Below are 17,974 nucleotides of genomic sequence, written 5' to 3'. Positions count from 1 at the left end.
TAATACAACAATATTCAAAATCAGGTAATAATTTATTAAACTGCTTTATCAATTTAATATCCTTTACCACAATCCCATAAATCATCTCTACATGTGTAGAGACCCGTCATAAAAACGGTAAAAATATCATCACGCAATCGTGTTAACAATGCCGATTTTAATCGTCGGTCGGTCGGTTTCATCGCGTTTTTTTCTGACCCACCTACCTACCTCCTGTTGAATTTGCGGAACAAAATTGCTGTTATTTACCGAACACGTCAACCAGCCGGCAGCAAACGCACGCGACGCGGGAGGTTGAGGTTACGTATCGCTTGACAGGATCGTTTAGCAAATGTGTACACGGAACGGCGCAGGATTATTTAATTGAAATGGATAAATGAATGTATATAAAGTTATCAGATAAGGTAATGCAGTACAATTATTTACAATCAACATATGACCTTGACCAATCACATCAGCTTTTTTCAAATAATCGCATCGATGGCCAATGGTAAATCAGTATTTGTATCGTAACGCACAAAGACAGTTCTTTTCGCACCCCTTAGTCTCGCCTGAAAAAGTTTCATTGCAAATACACTTTCATTATAATAAGGAGAACATACTATTGTTAGCTGAAAAAAAATGTAATGTATTACCAGATAATATTGTATGAACAAAATTTATATTGACTAATTTATATTGACTATCACACCTCGGCAAGAAAAAACTCAATTAACAAATATATTACAAAAGAAAAGTGCGCGTAAGATTCATACGCTATTGAAGTAAAACTTTTTTGCTATTGAACGAGATAGCAATTAAAATAGAAATTGAAAAAAATGCATCGTTATTTTCTATTAGTATGAATGGGCAATAAACAGCTTAGGAATGGAAAGAGAAGTATATCTGTATATAAATGATAACCAGCTACACAACCAATTCTTGATTTTGATCGCTTGTATAGTGGAGCAGTAATGAGTATCAATATGAATTTGTTCTTCATTACTTATTAAAATTCACAACTTTGTAATACTTTCTTGACTTTGGAGATCAAGGAAATGAGATAGAAAGTTTTGGCGGTTGAGCGAGAACAGATAAATATAATTAAAATTCAGTCACCCAATTTTTCTGATCAAGTTAGAAGTCTAAAGGATCAAAGTCTTTCGAACTATTATTAGTCCCTTCCTTCCATTTTTGTCTCTGTTTCTAGAAACAATAAATAATCTAGTAATACTGGTAACTAGAGTTACTGCAATATGTAGAAGCTGTTGATTATGAGATTTATTGTATTCATTTACTATCTCAAAGATTTACGTTGAGATTTGTGTATTGTAAGTGCACCAGCATATACTAAAAGAATATCTATTTTTTTTCTTATTTATTCAAATTACAACTATGTAATACTTCATATTCAAGATTTGTAAGTTTTGATAGTTAAATAAGAAAAGTAAAATATCATCAACTTATTACTTTTTCTCACATATTACATAAGTTTTACTTATTCCCTAACATATTGCTTGTTTATCCATTTTCCATTTTAACTTCACGTAGGTTAAGTTATAGTAATCGCAAAAAAATCGAAAATATTTTTTTTTATATATCTTTACGTTTCAAAGGCTTTTGAAAATTTTGGCATACCTTAAAAAAATGTATGTATGTGTGTGTGTATGTATGTGTGTGTGTGCGGATACAAATTTTCGTCACCGATTTCGGGAACACCGATCAACCGATTATAACAATTAAAAAAGCATTCGATTCGTATTGATAAGGGGACGTGCTGATCAGTTTTTGGCAAAGGAAGGTCTAGCCGTTCCGAAGATACGAGTAAAAAGTTTTTAAGAGAACGGTTATGGACTCTCAATAAACAATAAGTGAAAAATGTGATTTGGCGGTCAAATATGTTTATTGGACATATGTACATCAAATTATCAGATATTTTATAGAGATTTTAATAATGTATACACATTTTGTATAATTTTTGTTGAGTTCCGTATCTACATTTTTCATTACGGTACAGAAAGTTCTAGCAATTTGCCTAAATATACGATGCACCCCACTAGTTATTACTTTTTTTTCTACGTCAATGAATTTTTTACCCGAAAGCACAAGGTGCACAGAGTCAAAGTCCTTATTTTTCTTTTTCGGTACAGAGATACAGTCCGATTTTAGTAAAAATTAGCTCTAGTAAATACTAGGCTCACTTTTTTCTGTATAGCATAGGAAATGCATTTATGCATCATAGGCTGGTTTTTTCTATAGGTATGTCGGACACAATACCGCCTTTGTATAATAGCTAGTAGTAACCGCCGAAAAGGCATTACTATGTTGGGGGAGGATCTAGAATGTCATAATTCTTGCACTAAAATTATTCTTATAATTCGCTCTTTCTCTTTCCATATATCGCAGGTCAACTTGCACTTATCTCGCAAATGTGTCTATGGCGTTCCAAGCAGGCTCAGCTGTTACTGGGTGTATCTACTAATTTGTAATCAACTTTGTCAATATTCTCTGCTTAATGTAATACTATATACACATTACAAAATAAAAATAAATATTTTTTTTTTAAATCTGACAAAACTAGGTATAATTATTCAAACTGGTAAGCCGGCTAACAAAATAAGTATTGACATTTCAAAACAAAATATATTTTCTATATTCATAGAATTAAAAATAAACTTTTTTGTTATCCCTGACGTTTATTCAAACCGACGCCTGCCATATCGGTAGCTATGACTACGCGCTTGCGTGCATGCACCTCTTGAGTCTCGATATCGCTCTGTCGGTCCTCGTAGCGCCCGCCAGCCTCGAAGGAAGGAGGCGAGGCTCCACGGATTCCCGCCGTCCTGGAAAATCCTATCTCTGGGCGTCGGCCCTTTCGCGGCATCATCAGTCACCCCGTTCGCAGTGCAACAATTCATAGAATCATCATTTATCCAATGACTTTCGGTCAATCGTGACATGTCATGTCATTTTCAGCAGCCGCCTGCGTCTGACATCGGTCACTGGTGACCGCCTGCGCCGTGCCGCAAAAGCGTGCGCGTGGAGCGTGGTCGTCTCCGGACTAAGACGGTTTGTGTTAGTTCGCGTCACGCTACGTAATCACGAGCACGGCGCGATGTAGTGGTGGTGTCATCAATTGTTAATGACGACATGTCATTGTTAATGACGAACGAGTTGTAATAGTTAGTGTTGGAAAGTTCAAAGTGTCTGTGTAGTTAGTTTTCGGAAGTAACTTAGAAAATTATTATTTTTAATAAAACAGATTAATTAAAATAAATTTAAATAAATTAAAAAAAAATCTTCAAAAATTTGCATTATTTTGGTAATATTTTGTAATATTATACTTTTAACATACAACCAATGGTGGCTTAAGATTAATTAAATTTGCATTTTTTTGTAAAAATTAAATAAATAAAATTAGCTTAATATAGGGTCGAACAAGGTTTGAAGGTCCGTGGGTAAAAAGGTCCACCACCTATATCTCAAAAAAATTCAAATCAGGATTTTTTTTAACATGACTATTTAAAAGTGAAGGGCAAAAGTTGAATAGCCAGCCACCACCTTAGTTCTTACGACGTTGATATCAGGAGATAAACGGCAACGTTTAAAAATCCATAACAAAAGTTTTGGTGTTTCGTTGTTAGTTTCTGGATTATGAGGATTGTTGTTAAGTTTACGAGACCTTAATATAATTTTCGAGTATACATTATTTAATCATTGTTTTTAAGTTAGATTCAATACACGTTTTGTATAATCTTCGTAATACCTAAGATGTGGGTGGGGTGAAATGGACCAACTGAACCTTTTTCCTGGAAAACATGTAAACAATAAAAAAATAGTAAATAAAAAGGTGAATTAGGTTGAAGAAAGCAATTTTACAATAGATAATTTGAATGAATTAATAGTTACCAGAACTCTACTGATGAATATTTCTAACAAAATTTCAGATCAATTTTATACAAGTACATTTTCATAGGTTGAACACGTTAGTTATTATTTCGTAAAATTTATTTTAAATTAAAAATAAAACAGTTTACATATTTTTGTTTAATGGCCTTCTTTTTTTATGCAGATTATATGGTAAATTATGACAAATTTAAAAAATATAACTGCGAAACTGATTTCTATAATTAGTAATTATCTTAGAGTTTTACTAATCCTTAATCGACAGTTAGTTTTATGATACGTTGTGTTGTGATGCAGTATAAAAATCTGTTTAAAATACATATTTCATGGACATATTTTTGAAAGATTGATTCATCGTTAGAGTTGCAATATGTACTAATTTAATCTATATTTTTCAAAATTGTCTTTTTAGCTTATTTCACGTTTTTATTTACTGTTTTCGCATTTTACATTACAAATAAGGTAAATACCAATTATGTTTAAAATACATATTTCATGGGCACATTTTTTATAAATATCACGCTCAACCTTCAAAAAAACTACGTAAGAACAACTCATTGAAACTTAGAGTTTCAATATCTACTAGTTTAATCTATATACAGTAAAATTGTCTTCTTAGCTTATTGCACGTTTTTATTTAGTATTTTCTCATTGTTTACATCTTACCAGTGTTAAGTTTTAGGCGGTCCTCTTTATTTCTACCACATTTAAGATAGCCTATTCTAGAGCTTTCAATATCAACCATATTTAAGCTAACCTATTCTAGAGATTTTAATCCCAACCACATTTAAGCTAACCTATTCTAGAGCTTTTAATCCCAACCACATTTAAGCTAACCTATTCTAGAGCTTTTTATCCCAACCACACTTAAGGCATCTTATTCCAGAGCTTTTTATCTCAACCACATTTAAAATAACCTATTTTAGAGCTATTTATCCCAACCACATTTTAGCTAACCTATTCTAAAGCTTTTTAACCCAACCACACTTCAGCCAACTTATTCCAGAGCTTTTTATCCTGACCAAATTTAAGCTAACCTCTTCTAAAGTTTTTAACCCCAACCACATTTAAACTAACCTATTTTAGAGCTTGTTATCCTAACCATATTTAAGCTAACCATGTTCTAAAGCTAGAGATTATATAAAAAAACTCTTGGACTTAACTTAGAAGTTACTATACATATTAAGTATCGTGAACTAAATAAGACTGGTTAGGACGATAAAAAAACTAACAGGAAGAAAAATACTATCGTCATGAAGTTGACAATGAGGACGTTCTTCCTCTATAACAAGGTTGCCCAATTCAAGATGATTAATGAAAGTTGATTATATAGATATTACTTGCATTTTATATATTGTTTGTGGACTTTTTCTCCCGCGAACCTTTAAACCCCACTCTACCCTACAATAAACAATTTATACCGTTCTGCAAGAGACAATAACAGTTTCACTTGAAATAGCAGTAAATTACATGCTTTGGCTGCTATGTATATTGAATTTTTGTGCTCGAAAAGACACATACAATTCTGTAAGCATATCTAATGTTAAATGATTTCTCTACAGGGATACAGTTTCTGTAAAGGGAAATTCAAGATCCGGTAGTACTATTCTTAGACTAATATAAACATGATATGTTATAAATTAATTTATCTAAACGCTCGTGCTGGAGAGAAAATTAACAAATTCAGTTTGGAATGGTTTCATAGTAAAATATTGATGTGTTCATGAGGATTGTAAATATAGAATAACTCATAATAGACCCTTGTCGAAGTTTGTTGAATATTCATAAAATACTACCTACTATAAATATACCAATAACCAGTTAGTGCAAGAGATTAATATGTGCCTAGTTGTAGAATAAAATTCCAGTGTACGTAATTTAAAAAAAGTCATGCTGTACAATTAACCATTATATCATAATCCAATTACAACAATTTCCCACGATGTTAATGCGTTATTTTACTGTCGCTGTAATGGCCCTATTTTTGACGCGCGTCAATTCAACTGGACGGGGAAGTCCTAAAGTTCGGTTGCGCGATAAACAGGAACTGCATGTGGGTTTATTGGTTCCCCATACAAGTTTTGGAGTTCGTGAATATATCCGAGCAGTTAATTCTGCAATTCTCAGTTTGCAGAAAGGTAGAGGTCCTAGGCTAAAGTTTTTGGACGCTTTCGAAATCACGCCCAAAATGGTGCACCTGGAAATGATGACGTTGACGCCTAGCCCAACAGGTAATTGATAGATAAATGATAATAATCAATCTCAAATAATATTATACATCGTTATATTGTAACAAAACCGTTAAGATTCTAAATTATATTTCAATATAAGGTCAAAGCAAAATATCAAATCTTACATTAATTTAATACCCTATGTTTATCATCCAGATTACGTAGGTAATTAGTAAATCAAGGTAAGGTGTTTCTCACCTTCAATAGATAAACACATGGTGATACTAAGCCTATTCATCTAATTAATTATATAGTGCCTGATATATATATATATATATATATATATATATATATATATATATTAATAAGGGAACTGAAGTCAGTAAAATGAGGTTCCGAAAAAAACACTGATAAATTTAGAACAAAATGTTACTTTTTACAACGAGGAAATTTTTGCTCAAAGATAATAAATACTGAATTTAAGTAACTAATCTTGATATATGGGTTATATTATATTCAGTTATACATTTTTTCATTAATATTAATAAATAAAATAGGCTATTCTGCTAACATTTAACAACAAACAATATATAATAAAAAAAAAATTAATATAAATAATAAATAAGTATGATAACGATGATAGTAATAAAAATAATAATAGTAATAACATCAATAAAATAATAATATTAATGATAAATTAATAAGACACACATAATATATACATTTTTAACTTCCCTTAGGGTAAGTTATTGTAATCGTCCAAAAACGTAATTGTAATCGTATGTATGGATACAATTTTTCGGTCACGTTTTCGGGCGCACGGATCAACCGATTTGAATGGTTCGAAAAACATTCGATTCCTATTGATGGGAAGATGTGCTAATTAGTTTTTGGTAAAAGCAGGTCCAGCAGTTACGGAGATAAAGAGCAAAGAGTACAGAAAATAGAAATCGAGGTTTTGAGAGAACGGAGCATCCGATTTGAATGATCTAATAAACATTCAATTAATAATGATTGGGAGAATGGGTTATTAGTTTTTGGCAAAGGCAGGCCCAGCCATTTCGAAGATACAGAGCTAAATGTGCAAAAAATGGCAGTTTTTGAGGAAACTAAGCGTCCGATTTAAATGATTTAAAAAACTTTATGCTTGTTTTAACAAAATAATTGATTTTGGAAAAAAAATGTAGCAAAACTTTTTTTCAATTTGTTTTTTTTAGAATTTTTTTTTTGCGAAAATAATTCAAATTTTATTTTTAATTCTGACTAAAGTTCTAAAATACTTTAAACAAATAATTTCAACTTTGCAATTCAGTTTATATAATTCTTATAAATATTAGACAATGTTACAAAATTTATAATAATCTCTCTGAAAACATTCAATATTCGAACATTTTGTTACGGTACGGAAAGTTCCAGCAATTTGCCTTAAGGCACGATGCCATACACCCCACTAGTTTTATTCACGATTTTATAACTTTTGTATTCACTGTCCATATAATCGGTAAAAAGTAGTTAAATTATTTATTAATGAAAAAGATACATATAACAAAATTGCGAATCCATAACACACCATAGAAATATATTGAATTCATTTGTTTTTTGCCACTCTAGTTTTTATGTTTCAAAATGCAATTCAAATAAAACACGTCACTATTTTATGGCTTTCCAATCATAAATTTTACGTTTAGTTTCATTTTATTTCACAAACAATTTAATTAACGACCACATAAACAACACGCTAATAAATAAAATATAAATTCAGACATTTATGGAGTCAAAGGTATATCTAATTATTATTCTTATTAGAAGCCATAACCATCAAGGATGAGATAATCCAGGTCATCAAAATATGATGTTATGGGTTTACGGCTTGATTTCTGAATAATTCATATATTTGGAAAGCTAATTTTCAGCACACTTAGCTAACATTTCAGATGCGTTAGGTAATGGGAATTATCATAAAATATCAGTCATTAAAATTAATAGATTGATAAACTTAAAGATCAATTTGTTTCGACTGAGTATCTAATACATGTAATGATTAATAAGAGCATGGTAAACCCATTACAATATAAATTTAGTTGAAAATTTTAGAAAGTTTAATTCAATGGAAAAATATATAAGTAAATGTAAAGTATGGAAGAAAACAATAAATTATAAACCAATAATTTGAATTTATTCATAGTATGAATTTATGAAAAAATGAAATTGAATTTATATTTTCTGGACTAATATTTCCATTAAAAAAAATCTGTATCAGAATCGTAATCCCAGTGTTACGCCAAAATGAAATGAAAGCTGATAATGACATTTGTGGTATTGGCATGGGATTTCTTTACAATATATTCTTACATTGGGCTTAGTAGAAAGAACAATGAAACAAGAAACATTTCGAAAAAGAGTACTAAATGTAATAAATATAATAAAAATATGAGGCTTATGAAGGAGAATAAGTAGACGCCATCGCTCTTTTACCATAAGAGGAGACGTGATGGAAAAGTTGAAAGAAAAATGATTTATATGATACGAAAAAACTCCATTGGCATGATTCGGAAGAAATTGATGGGAGAGGTTTTTCTGATTTTTTGAGAGATATATTAGAGAATAAAGCGAGGTTTCAATATGTTCTTAATATTTTGCATAAAATATAAAATTGAACGCTCTGGTTCTCTATGTAATTGTACAACCAAAAGTTTTTATTTATTTTTTAAGGGCAGTTGTGTATGATATTTGTTATGAACTATCATAAATTTGGGTTAATTGTTTATTTCGGTTTTCACTGCCAATAGTAAATTTTAAAAAAAATTTACGGTTTTTTACAATCGTGTTTAAAATATGATTTATGAAACGATTTACTATCATTTTTGGAAATTTTACTACTAATCTCAGAGATATGAAAGTAATATAAACGTGATTTCTTTGAATAAATTTGATTTGAATCAATCACTGCTTTTCAATAGCGTTTTTAGACTGATGGAGATTTTCCAATAATATTGCATTCTGCTTGCATAAATTCTTCTTTTTTGAAGAGTTTGCATATTATCACTTTAGAAAATTGCATCGGAAGAAATATTTATCTGAAGTATTATGAATGTATAAAAAACTGAATAAATTCCAAACGGATTTTGTCTAGGAAAGTTTAAATGAGAACGAAAGCCGAAGGTAATATATTATATATTATTTAATGTGAATAATATTTATGATTTATATAAGAAGTAAAATTGTTTTTGAGTTCACGAAATATATGCATCCTCCCAATGATTTATCGTGATATTTAGAAATTTTGAAAACAAACTTTCAACATATCATCACATAATAGTAGTTTTGCTTTAATTTTCCATAATTATGACGTATCTATCTGTTTCCATTTAATGAAACATTTAACTTTTATTTTCATACTTATATTGCGTATTTGTATAATAAGCATTACCTGTACCACAAAATTTGATAAATATAGGTTATAACAAAATACAATATATTTTAATATTTTTTTCTGAAAAGTTATGACAAAACGTATTCATGCTTTTGTCATATCATGACATCAAGATAATTTTGTTTTACTTTAATAAAAAACCACAAGCCTTGAAGGCATAAAAATAATCTGTTTAGGATACGGAAGTTTTTAATATATGAAATTCAAGAGGATGTTGATATATTGAAATAAAAGGTTCTTATTGCTATCGCTAAAATAATTCAGATTTTTATTTTCTGAATTTTTCCATAGTTCTTTTATTTTTGTTAGTATATTATATACAAACTTTCATATTCATTAAATCATACATTATTTTATAATTATCTAATTAATGAATTTTTGCAAACAATACTAAACTGTACTGTATGTTGTGTTCAATTTTGACAATATAAGGATTTCACTTCAAAGTTTAATTATTTTTCATCAAACTTATTAACATATTATACATATTATTATAATAAATAATATTGATTTATATATGATATATTAACTTCAATATTGCTTTGTTAAATATCAATCTATAGCAAAAATTTTGCAGATCCGAATAATATATACCACAAATCTCATAAATCAAAACTGATATTTCGGTTACGCCTTTAGGAAAATTTTTGTATCTTGCCTTCTGAGCAATTTTTAATATGATTTATGTCTGTGATATCATACAAAAAGCAAGAAATCCATGTCACATATTTTCACAAAACTTTGTAACTATAAAATGGAAACATTTTTCATTGTGCATATGAAAATATACATATGCTGCTTATATTGTATTTAAATAAATATTTTCTATTAATAGCAAAATTTCATAAAGCAACGTACATTGAGATGCACTATATGAAAATATATTTTATTCACTATCTAAAAGGTTTCTCTTTGAAAGACTTACGTTGCAAGTTAGTCATTCATATATCTACATAAATATTGTTTCTATAATATTTTTGAATTTCTTTGCTCTAAGGGGCTCTATTGCTTCCAAATTAATGACAAACAATTTTATGAGAGTCTTACATCTTAATTTTCACTTTAAGATAATCCGCACTCCAACCAAAGTTTCATATGGAAATAACATAGGCAAAATTCCATTTGTTGTTTAAAATTTCACAACTTAGTGTCAAGTAAATCAAAATTTTGAGAATAACATTGTATTCGCTTATTTTGATTACAAATAAAAAAGTTACAAAAAAATTGATATATTTCATATATTAGGTATTTACAAAAATAGAAGAACCAAAAAACTTTGGTTGGAGTGCAGGCTATCTTAAAGTTAATATTAGGAACTAAAACTTTCAGAGAATTATTTTTTATCAATTTGTAAGCATTTGAGCCCCTGGGAGCTAGGAAATTCAGAAACATCCATATTAAGGATCACCCTAAATATAATACATATATTCGTAAACGTCTTTTGGTTTATCATATTACATTTGTCTGAATTGTACTAACACCTTTCATCATAAATTATCCTTACAACTACTATCATCTATCCCTCCAAATTAATTTTCGCAATGTAGGCTAGTGCGAATGAAACTTGCCTAATTTTTATATCCGGGTTCTGTTTTATATCAAAAATGTTTTATTGCCCCCCGGTTTAGCAAATGTGTTGCTTTACGCCATTGGGATTATGTTTAATGGCAAGGAAAATATTGTCTGAAAGCTTATGTATTTTAACAACAGGCATGTCCGGACGAGATAATAAATGTATACATATTTATGAGCACACGTTTGAGCATAATTTAAATATTTGTATGTAAAATATAAACACATGATAGCACATATATACGTACACATACGAACACCTATACATACACACACACATCTTTTTTGTATAACTCCGCAAGATTTTTATATTTTTTTTTGTATTTTCTCGAATGTATTTTAATGATACTAAAGACATCAGATAATTTCAATTAGAATATAAAGATATTTTTTAATGAAAAAAGTAGGTACACATCAATCATCAATTATCGAATAAATTTTAGAGCAGTTAACACAATTCAATTTTTTTCAAAAAAATTGAAAAAAAAGTTTTCTGTAAGATATAATTATTATTAGGCTCACAACTAAATCAAAAAGTAGATCGTAAAAAGTGTAGCAAAATCATATTGTGTTCTAAAACTAATTTTAAAGCTTAAATTTCCATACAAAAATTTTTATGTAACCTAATAAATGTGAGAAAAAATCCTTATGGAAATAAGTTTACATTAATTGATTTTTTTCCTTTTACAACGGACATAATTGGCTTCTTTATTCGTAAATACAAATGCAAAATTAAGACCAACTTTTTCACTTTGAAAATATGTAGGAACATGTGCATTTTTTAAACTGATATATATATATATATATATATATATATATATGTATATATATATCTACATATACAGTGTGTCCCAGAACTTAACGTCAAAACTATCCTACAAAAAATTAGCGATTTCATCTTAGGTGTTTCGAAATTATGAGCTTTTGAGTACAATCAGAAGCTTTAGTAAAATTATGACTATTTTTTGGTTATTGCGTTTACTTTTTATTATTTTTGTTCACTTGAACTTTGGAACCATAACGGTGAATAACATTCTTAAGACAATATTAAAAAATAACACCACATTTATCCCAAGTTTTCAAGAATTAAAACTTTTTGTAGAACTATATATTTAAAAAAAATGAACTAAAGTGTATTAAAGGTTTTATAAAAAGTTGGCACATTTAATCTGGATTAATATTGTGGACATCTTGCTAAATGTATTAGAAAGAATACTAATAATAGGATAATATTTTCTATATATTTCTATAATTTATCGTTATCTCTCATAACCTAGAACACAAATAATATTTCATATGCATGCATTTTCTTCGCATTTATATTATATTTTTATATATGTAGTATATCTTTTATCCCTCTGCAAGATTTCTGTGTTCAGCTATAAGATACTTCTATATTTTATTTCATTTTTCAATTGAGTTTATGCAGTTGCATATCGACTAACAAATGCCTTTGAAGTATGTTATAAAATATCTGCATGGAAAATATTTTGCTTTGTAGCTTCGATTGATTCTCATATTTCTAATAGGTCATCACATTTTAATAGCAAAGTTTGATTTTATTCAATAATAATAATAATAAAATTTACTATGATAATTAACGTATGACTCAGTACTATACTCTTCATATTTACAGCATACTTTGATAAATTTTTCACAAAGGAAACGTTTTATTTCATCACTTTTTATTCAGTTATCAATCATACCATTATGCTATTTATATTTTACTATTAATGATAAAAAAATAAACAACTTCCTTCGTATTTCCTTCATGGTTTCACTTCCAGTTGTATCAAATAAATAAATAATTCTTCAAATTTGATCTGGAGAATCGTACCGAAACCAAATCCTAATTACAAAATGCGATTATCTTTCCCTGAGCTCTCCCATATGAATATTTCATGAATATATTTCATTACTGCAGCCCGTATATAATTGATTGCATTTGGTAATAATATAGTCGAGGACAATCGTAGATATAATAGTATGTCAAGCTCAGACTGCGTGAAAATTCAAATTTAATTCCGGTTAAACAATAAATTTTTAATAGCCAATTTATCTGTGAAGCCAGTAAAAATAATATACACAGATTTTGGGAAAACCACCATAGTCGAAATTTGGCTTAATAATCTTCAGATTTAGTAATTGGTTTAACATACTGACGATTATATTAATAATTTAAATTTTATCAATATTTAATATTACAAATTATGTATATTTTTATAACAAATAAGTTTCTGCAACTGACTTGTCAGTTTTAAGAACCTTTATATTAAGTTTCACTATTTGTATTAATTATAACAAATTCTAGATAATATAGCAAGATTTTATGCACAAATCTGGCATACAAATAAAAAAAATACAATTTTGTTAGATATATTGACCTGCATGTATTACTAAAGATTTATGTGAATATAGATAAGTAATTGCCATGCAATTCATAGTGTGTCACTAGTTAATTTAATATTTGTTAAAAGATTTCTTAAATTTATTGAGGATCTTGACAATATTTCTAAAATTCAAATACCTTCACTTTCAGAAATAATTCAATCTATAATGAAGCTCGAATGTCAATAGTCAATAGTTGTTTGGAAATTAGGCACAAATTAAAAACGATTATATGTTTGAAAAATAATATAAATTATATAATATAAACACATATTCAATATATTGCTGAAAAATGCATTAACATGCAACACTTCAAAAGATAAAAAATGTTATGTATTGATATTGCACAATTCATTCAAGAATTTAATTATAAATGAAGAAATAGAAACCATTAAATTTTTAAGCTGTTTAATTAACTTACTAATTGTCAACTATATACTTTACTATCTATCTTATTTTTTAGGAATAACTTAGCGACAAATGAATTAAAAGTGAAAATTTGTGTAATTTTTTATTGAAAATTTAACGCTCTGCAAAAATTTGTAAATTTTTTCATGATATTTTCATCCAAATCCTTGATTGACTTGCGCTCTATCTAAAAGACAATATTAAGAGCTAAAACTTCTAGAAAATTGTTTTTTATCAATTTGGAACCATTTGAGCCCTCAGGAGCAAGGTAATTCAAAAATGTCCATATTAAAGATCACCCTAACACACACACACACATACACACACACATATATATATATATATATATATATATATACATGGTCTGTTCAAAAAGTACCCGGAATTACTAATAATTAAATTTCGCGGGTCTGGAGTGTCTGATTGTCAAAATTTTTTTTTTATTGTGTTGGTATACATGCCCCTAAAGTATGATGAAATTTTCAGTTATATTCACTGTTTACTTTGTCTGTGGTAGTCGCTAAGGTTCGACGTGTTTTTCTGAGCTCGGCGATTTTTACAATGGAAGAATTGAAAAAGTCAAAGAATTTGTATTAAATTTTGCGTAAAAAATGAAATAAAGTGTTGCAAAGTGCAAAAATTCACCAGATATGGCTCCGTGTGACTTTTTCCTATTCCCAAAGTTGAAGAGACCCATGAAAGGACGGCGGTTTTCCTCGATTGAAGAAAATCGCCGAGAGTGCTCAAGGACATATCAAAAAGTGAATATCAAGGGTGCTTCGAAAATTGGAAAAAACGCTGGCATAAGTGTATTATATCTGGGGGGGACTACTTTGAAGGGGACCACATTAATGTAGACGAATAAATAAATATTTTTTTGAAAAAACGAAAATTACGAAAACTTTTTGAACAGACCTCGTATACTACGATTGCTAACGTTCCCATGACTTGCAAACTAGTTCAAACAAAATTAATATATGATCGTGTCAATGGCAAGACATAGTTGAAATTCCCGAAATTAATATACGTCTATTATTGAACATCAAATGCATTGAATAGTTGATATATCTGCCGTTTATGTCTGTTAATTTGGGATAATTGTGAAGATGTTATATTATTATTAGAACATTATTATTTGATGAGAAATGTATAAAATTTATTAGCAAAAACAAATGAGCTTTTTCAATATAGTTATATAACTAAAAGACCTATGAATTGATGGAATAAATTATTGTATATTGTAATAAATGATAAGCAGCACAAAAACTGAATGTATTTGTATTTAAATGATATTTTTCTTAATATATTTTCATCTATAAATAGTCCTTCTTGTTATTGTAGCGTTACTTTTCCATATCAAAGCTTCTAAACATTTGTTTGGTTCTGGAAGAAATAGAATGGTAACAAAAATCATAAGTTGTTATTTAGTTTGACCAAGTAGTTTTAATTAATTGTAGATAATTTAGTGATATTTGATACCTAATATTAAATGATTTTTATAATTCTATTGTTGCGAGTAATCAAAAATTCATATTTCTATTATTATTATCAAGGAAAAAACGTTGCGGTATCGACCGCATTTTCGCACAATCTCTCGACCAAAGCCAAAAATACCTTTTTTTACAACTTTTTATCATAAAGAGATATCAAAGAGTGTGAAACATGATCATTATACCTCGATGAAGACGACGTTATTGGCTTGTTGAGCATAAAGCGAACATATTCAGAAAAGCGTGGGTATCGCGGTATTGTGTCACTTTGCATTGGTAGAGATACTCTGAATGGGCTTATGCAGGCTTGAAGTATTTTGCCGGAGAAATCGGAAAAAAAATATAACGATTTCAATCTAAACCCCAGTCCAGGATTATTGTCGTGTTGCTTCGCTCTGTCGTGTTTTCGAAGTGTTGCATCACGACCGGAATTAGCGTTATTAATTGTATTTATGTTTGTGAATTACTTCGTATTTAATACATTGCTCTTATTTAATTAATTTGCCATTATATGCATATTTAATGCTCGTATTAAATTTAATCTTAGAAACATAGCTTCAAGTAATTAATGCAAGAGCTAAGTGTAATTTACCAATAAAAAATAACATAAGTATTCAAGGTTCTTTATATAGCCAAAAATGGATACCTTTAAATAACTGTAACTCTGACCTGTAAGTTCTCGGATTATTTGCGAAACAAATATAACGACTTAAAAAATTTTAATATATTCAAAAAAATATTGCCATTTACAATAGAAGCTTAGTATTATTTTTCGTCTAATTTATTTTGAAGTAACGACGCCTTATTATAGACCTTTATTAGCAGGACTAATAAATAGACATTAAATCAAGAATAATGATTTATTGCGAAATTGAAAACTTAATTTGTAACTGAAAACTTAATATCCGCAAACGAGAGCCTTCACACGAAGTAATATACATGGGCTTATGGCTGTTAAGAGAACATTGAACAGTTTTAAAATTGTTCTCATACGGTAAATTACTGTCAGCTTTCATAATAATTAGAAGAAAGCTGTGTCTCTCAGATAACATTTAATACAAGCAGAAGTTGACCTCGAAGGTAAAATGTCTCAAGGGTATTTATTACATTGCATTTCTTCTACTAAAGTCTGGTGCAGTCTGGATTATAATTTGTATAGAATTCACTTTAAAACGTTTCACACAATTTCTGAGAGGTTTGGTATTTGAATTGTTATATTTATGAATTTAATTTGTTTAAAGTAAATAGATAATACTAAAAAGAATTAAATCTTTCTTTTTTTTAATCTTTTCATTAAATTTGCTTAAAATGAACAAATTGCACTGAAAAGGATTTGGTATTTAAAACTTAACTTGAAAGGTGTGCTTTTAATTGGATGACCTAAAATCCCATGATATTATAGAAAAAAAAGGTCAAGATTCTCAAGATTTCAAAGAATAAATCCCATGTGTGATTTAACAGTAAAAACGTGGTGATGACTTAAAAGTTTTACCTAAATTTTTTCAGTTTGATGTAACATAACGGTGTGGTTGAATATTGGTTAAAAGTACAAGGCGTCTCCACCGTAAATAATATAGAGACTATTCAACTTGGCTACAGTCTTAAATTTTTCAATTAACGAAAGCAATTATTTTAGTATTTACTTTTATAAACAAATATAAACAGAATAGAGTTTTTGTAATGCACATTTATATTCTGTTAGCACAACGATTTGTTCTTCGAAATCAACATAAATAATTTAGAAACTTTGACATGGAAATGTAAATTGAAGTGGAAAATTAATTTAGTAAAATGACTTTGTGAAATATTTAGTTATGTAAGTAATAGTAAAACTAGGTTGTAGGTTATCTTATCGTCTCGCTCAACCTAATATCAAGTAGTAGTGATAATAGTTTTCACTTGAATATATTTAAATATGGTTTAAATTAAAATTAAAATAATGACGTAAAATAAAACAAATTGAAGTATTATAAACTCAAGTACAATTGAATGTAATTGAAAATCATAAAGTAAATTACTATTACAAGTAGTATATAGTGTACGGACATGTAGAAAAAATTATAAATAATGATTTTAATATCATACGTATTACGATTTTTTTCGGGTTGAATAAAAAATGATTACTTTGGTGAATTGATTGGACACCACCCCCTTGTCACTTGCTTATTGACAATTATTATTTAGGAGTATCTATTGATTACGAAAAATATACTGAAATTAAAACAATTATTTAGTTATCAAATTCTTCGATGTTTTTAATACAGTATTACAATTGATGAAAAATTTAAACTACCCTATGACCGTTTATTAAACAACTATTGATAAAGAAAACTGCATAAGAATATATAAAAATTCTCAGAATTTCTACAATCATCCAGTTATCAAATACTACAATTAATCCAGTTCAACGATAAGTTTATCTTCAGGGGCATTTAAGGTAGAAACGGCAAGCGCGAAAATTCACCCCGTAGAGTAATATAAGGCCATTAGCCGAGGCGAAGGTTATCAGCTATAACGCTTGGGGTTGGTTATTGCTTATTGCTTATTAGACGTTACGGTTGCTGTGGTATTAATAATTTTTGCTTATTAGTTCCATATGGATGGAAGCAATTATGACATAAAGAAAA

At 28.7% G+C, this 17,974-nt stretch overlaps 1 protein-coding gene across 1 annotated transcript in view; it reads left to right on the top strand.

Moving 5' to 3' along the window:
- Positions 1-6,058: 6,058 nt before the first annotated feature.
- The window catches only part of LOC113368485 (glutamate receptor ionotropic, NMDA 2B), a 172,809-nt gene continuing 160,893 nt past the window's right edge, over positions 6,059-17,974 (top strand). Inside the window, exon 1 of the mRNA XM_026610035.1 lies at positions 6,059-6,116. Coding sequence (XP_026465820.1) covers positions 6,074-6,116 — 43 coding nt within the window. The 5' untranslated portion in view covers positions 6,059-6,073. The remainder of the gene's footprint in view (positions 6,117-17,974) is intronic.

This window comes from Ctenocephalides felis, unplaced genomic scaffold, assembly GCF_003426905.1.
Source record: "Ctenocephalides felis isolate EL2017-DRISC unplaced genomic scaffold, ASM342690v1 CF-g0.4_SCAFFOLD_01170, whole genome shotgun sequence".
NCBI classification, from domain to species: domain Eukaryota; kingdom Metazoa; phylum Arthropoda; class Insecta; order Siphonaptera; family Pulicidae; genus Ctenocephalides; species Ctenocephalides felis.
Note: the sequence above shows the minus strand (reverse complement) of the source record. Positions and strands in the feature narration are given on the sequence as shown.